This window comes from Primulina eburnea, chromosome 12 (assembly GCF_022965805.1).
Source record: "Primulina eburnea isolate SZY01 chromosome 12, ASM2296580v1, whole genome shotgun sequence".
Lineage (NCBI taxonomy): Eukaryota > Viridiplantae > Streptophyta > Magnoliopsida > Lamiales > Gesneriaceae > Primulina > Primulina eburnea.
Genome location: NC_133112.1, coordinates 1,189,838 through 1,193,856, shown reverse-complemented (window position 1 = coordinate 1,193,856; position 4,019 = coordinate 1,189,838). Strand labels below are relative to the sequence as shown.

At 39.5% G+C, this 4,019-nt stretch overlaps 1 protein-coding gene and 1 long non-coding RNA gene across 3 annotated transcripts; one reads left to right on the top strand and one right to left on the bottom strand.

Moving 5' to 3' along the window:
- LOC140808447 (mitogen-activated protein kinase kinase kinase 5-like) lies at positions 1-4,019 on the top strand. Of its 2 annotated transcripts, none has more exons than XM_073165595.1 (11): positions 1-640; positions 1,135-1,668; positions 1,777-1,864; positions 1,944-2,006; positions 2,089-2,252; positions 2,324-2,399; positions 2,488-2,547; positions 2,631-2,756; positions 3,019-3,231; positions 3,369-3,466; positions 3,583-3,720. In XM_073165595.1, coding segments are annotated over exons 1-11 (1,812 nt in total). In that variant the 5' UTR covers positions 1-251; the 3' UTR covers positions 3,584-3,720. The 2 variants fall into 2 exon arrangements, with proteins under 2 accessions (XP_073021696.1, XP_073021695.1); XM_073165594.1 differs by having other exon boundaries at positions 2-640; positions 3,542-4,019.
- On the bottom strand, positions 1,418-3,196 carry LOC140808449 (uncharacterized). Its single transcript, XR_012112878.1, has 4 exons — positions 3,062-3,196; positions 2,708-2,779; positions 2,347-2,593; positions 1,418-1,556 (listed from the first exon to the last, which is right to left on the bottom strand). It is a non-coding gene; the product is annotated as an uncharacterized lncRNA (long non-coding RNA).

The window sequence follows — 4,019 nt, the reverse complement described above, 5'->3', positions numbered from 1 at the left end:
TTCATTAAAAGGAAAAAAAACACACACAATCTTTTAATTCGTCACCATTGACTTTGATTTGTCTCAAACAAAAAATCACAAACTTTGAGCGTGTTTTTGACTCCAAATGTTTACTGAATGTGCATGTGAAGAAATGATATAGAGTTTGACCTTGTTTTCCTCTCTTCCCCATTCAACATTTCGTTATCCTGTGGGATTTTGCTCTTCTAGACTTTGAACTAATTCAAGAAAGATTCAAATTCAGTGTAACCATGCCTTCTCTTTGGAGTGCGTTTTCATCGTCTACTTCATCGTCATCGTCGTCATCTTCTTCTCCTGCAAATCCTTCATTGAAGAGCAAGAGCAAAAGCTCAAATGATATGCTCAAGAACTCGAGCAGTAATTGTGATCAGAATAAGAAGCTGAACCGACAAAGGAAATTGAGATATTTGAGGGATGATGAAGTGGGGCAGGGCAGGAGCAGCAGTCTTGATGGCTCTCAGTCGTGCCCTGTTTCTCCTGCTTCAGAGTTGCTGCCACGGACGTCCCTCGGCGGTGTCAGTCACTGGTCCAACTCAGCCATCCCGCAACCGCTTCCCCTTCCTGAAGCGGCTTTTCAGTCAAGGCAGAATGATGGTTTGCATGGCTCTTCAGCTGCCAGGTTTGACTTTTTTGTCTTGAATATTTGATTGGATTGCATGATATTTAGAGATTGGTTCTGGGAATGGGGATGTGCTTGATTTGATTTTACTAGCACAAACATTACAGTTATTATTAATTAAAAAGTCTTGACTGAAGGTGAAAAAATATGATTTTAGCTATTTATTATGGAAATAAGCTTCTGATAAATATCAATTTTTAATAAAATAAACATTAGAAACAAGGAATTAAATCTTGAGTTGAATCGGGTGAGAATACGATCATACCATTTGTTTCCAATCAAAGGCCAAGAAAGCAAGGTATGTTGAGGCGACTGTTGTAGATTCCATGCCTGTGAAAAAGAATAAAGCTTGAAGGTATATTTGGTACATGCATAGGGGAGAAAACGAAGAGTGAATTAAGGATTCACATTTCGAGTTCTCAAGCAGTCGGAGTATTAAAATTTCAACGATTATATAGAAGCATAAAACTATTCCAATAATCTTCATCTGGCAGATATGGTTCACATCAAAATCTAGGAAAAACCACAGATGATTTTGCCATAAGAAGATCACGCATTTCTCCAACTTATCGTCGAAGAGGGTTGCGTCAACACCTAAATGTCGATACTGCACAAAACGACGACTTCCGAATACATTTCCCTGCAAGAAGTGCTCCGAGCAGTGGTTACTCTACTCCCATACTGAGCCCACAAAGACATAAAACCGTGGATCTTTTCCACCCCTCGTTTTATGTCTCATCAGCTTTAGAGGCTTCCACTTCTGACAGAATATCTGCAATCCTCGACCACTCTCCATTTCAGAGCTCATCTGATGCCGAGAACTCAAGAAGTCGTGAGGGCGTTTTACTTCATTCACACAATAATGCAAATGTTCATCCGCTGCCTCTTCCACCAGCAGTATCAAGGCCACCACCTTCTACTCGACATAGCATGAACAAATTAGATAGCTTGTCAGGTAAAGGGCAGTGGCAGAGGGGACGACCCATAGGCCGGGGAACATATGGGACTGTTTATGTTGCAACTCACTGGTATGAGTGAAAAATATGGTAGTTTCAAAAAAAAAATATAAATGGGTTTTTTTTTTACTCTGATATTTTGATTCACTTGCTTTACGTGTTTTGGCTTTGTTTCCATAGTGAAACTGGAGCGACGTGTGCAATGAAGGAAGTTGAGATTATTCCAGATGACCCTATATGTGCAGAATGTGTGAGGCAGCTGGAGCAGGTTATGAGATCTTCTTCTTACTATTATATATATTTTACTACAGATTTCATGTATTATCTAATCTGTTTCTGGGAATCAGGAGATCAAATTTCTCAGGGAGTTGAAGCATCCAAACATAGTCCAATACTACGGTTGTGAAATTGTAAGCAAATATCAGTTCCTCGATGCTTCTCTAGTAACTCATACTCAAGAAACAGATTGACCGAGAAGATGTAATTCTGTAGATTGAGGACCGATTGTGCATATATTTGGAGTACGTTCACCCTGGATCGATGAATAAATATGTTCGTGAACATTGTGGGGCTATGACTGAAAGTATTGTTCGCAATTTCACCCGTCACATTCTTTCAGGATTGGCTTACTTGCATGGCTCAAAGATAATACACAGGTGACGGTTAGTTTAGGACTTGGGTATTCTGAATTTTGAATAATCCTGAAGTTTCTATATGACTAAAACAGGGACATTAAAGGGGCAAACTTACTTGTGGATACATCTGGTGTCGTGAAGCTTGCTGATTTTGGATTGGCAAAACATGTAAGCTTTCATAACATAAACTTTAACTTGTTTTTAAGCTTCTAATGAATTATAGTGACCTGTTTGTGGCTCTTGTTTGTTCTTCTAGCTTACAGGGCACCATATTGAACTTTCATTGAAGGGTACCCCACATTGGATGGCTCCAGAGGTATCTCAAGTCCCGTTTAGGATACTCTCACTGCCTTCTTGCTGACCTAAATTTCCAAATATTTGATGAAATGAGTCTCACAGGTACTACAGGCTGTGATGCGAAAAGATGCTAATCCAGAACTGGCCTACGGAGTGGACATATGGAGCATTGGTTGTACCGTCATTGAGATGCTGACAGGAAATCCTCCTTGGAGTGAACATAATGGTGTAAGTAGTTGAATCACCTCAATCTGCACGCAAGAAAATTATCAGACCACAAACCCGAGAGTGGAACTCAAATTCACATTTTGTCCTATCAGGTGTGAAAGCCATATCAAACAAGTTTTGATATTTCATGCCGTGAATGTGGTCTTGAGGAAAAAGAACGTGTTCATGTGGTGGATCACTAATTGTGATCCTTTTAAATATGCTGTTGAAGCTAAGGTTGTGAAATTCGAGTCTTGAGTCGTGAAGTATGTTTTGGTGGCAGGTACAAGCAATGTTCAATGTATTGAACAAAACACCACCCATACCGGAAGCACTGTCCGCAGAAGGGAAGGATTTCCTGCAATGGTGTTTTCAGAGAAAACCTGAAGATCGACCATCGGCTGTTAAGCTGCTCGAGCATCCTTTCTTACGAAGCTCCCAGGATCAGAATAATGTTGGAGGGTTTCCTCAAGAATTTTCAGGGATGAGAGTACCTGTAAGATTCACACACACACGAACTAAAGCATGGATTCTATACCTGAATATGAAATCACAAGTTCTTGTTGAAATTTCCATTATGACTTCTCTCCTTTGTCTGAAACTCAAAATTTTAAAGTGAGCTGTATCATTCAGGATATACAGAGTCCAAGTGGCTGGACTAAACGGAACAAGGATGCGGTCCAGCCATCATCGGCTCCAAGGATACAGCAAGGGAAACTGCCACTTAACTGGTATGTTTCATCCCGCTCTTTTGTTTTGCAGACAGTTGAATAACTTGGTTTTCTTGAACTGAAATCTGATTACAGTTTTGGTGACAAAAACCGACATTCTTTTACTGAATCCATAGAAAATGGAGTAACATCTAATTTGTCTCCTCGTTCAACGCTTGAAGTCCTTTCTGGTATATCTTCACCAGACCTAAATCGTGGTTCAAATATTACAAGCCCTTCAAACACTCAAAACAATTCGCTTTTGAGACCTGGGATCGACATCGTATCTGCTTTTCCATGGAGGAGAAACCTCAGGAATCTAATACCAAAAATGGCAGAAAGAAAAAAATAATAAGCACTGCAATGAACGGCCAGAAATTATTAGCTATTCCTTTTCCCCATCATTCGTATTCAGGTTCCCCCTTTCATGTATTCTTTCTAACTTTGTTAAAATTTCTCAATGTTAAAACATTGAATCAAGTCTATATTGTAATACACGAGTTGCTTTGCTCAAACAGATAAGATTGTTTGTAAATTTGATCTTAGAATTTTATAGTCATCACCTCATTATCTT

Excerpts from the sequence above, each read along its gene's own strand:
- LOC140808447 (XM_073165594.1), top strand. The coding sequence starts at position 252 with ATGCCTTCTCTTTGGAGTGCGTTTTCATCGTCTACTTCATCGTCATCG. Across the intron at positions 641-1,134 it reads CATGGCTCTTCAGCTGCCAG|ATATGGTTCACATCAAAATC; the intron begins GTTTGACTTTTT and ends TTCATCTGGCAG. Across the intron at positions 3,232-3,368 it reads TTTCAGGGATGAGAGTACCT|GATATACAGAGTCCAAGTGG; the intron begins GTAAGATTCACA and ends TGTATCATTCAG.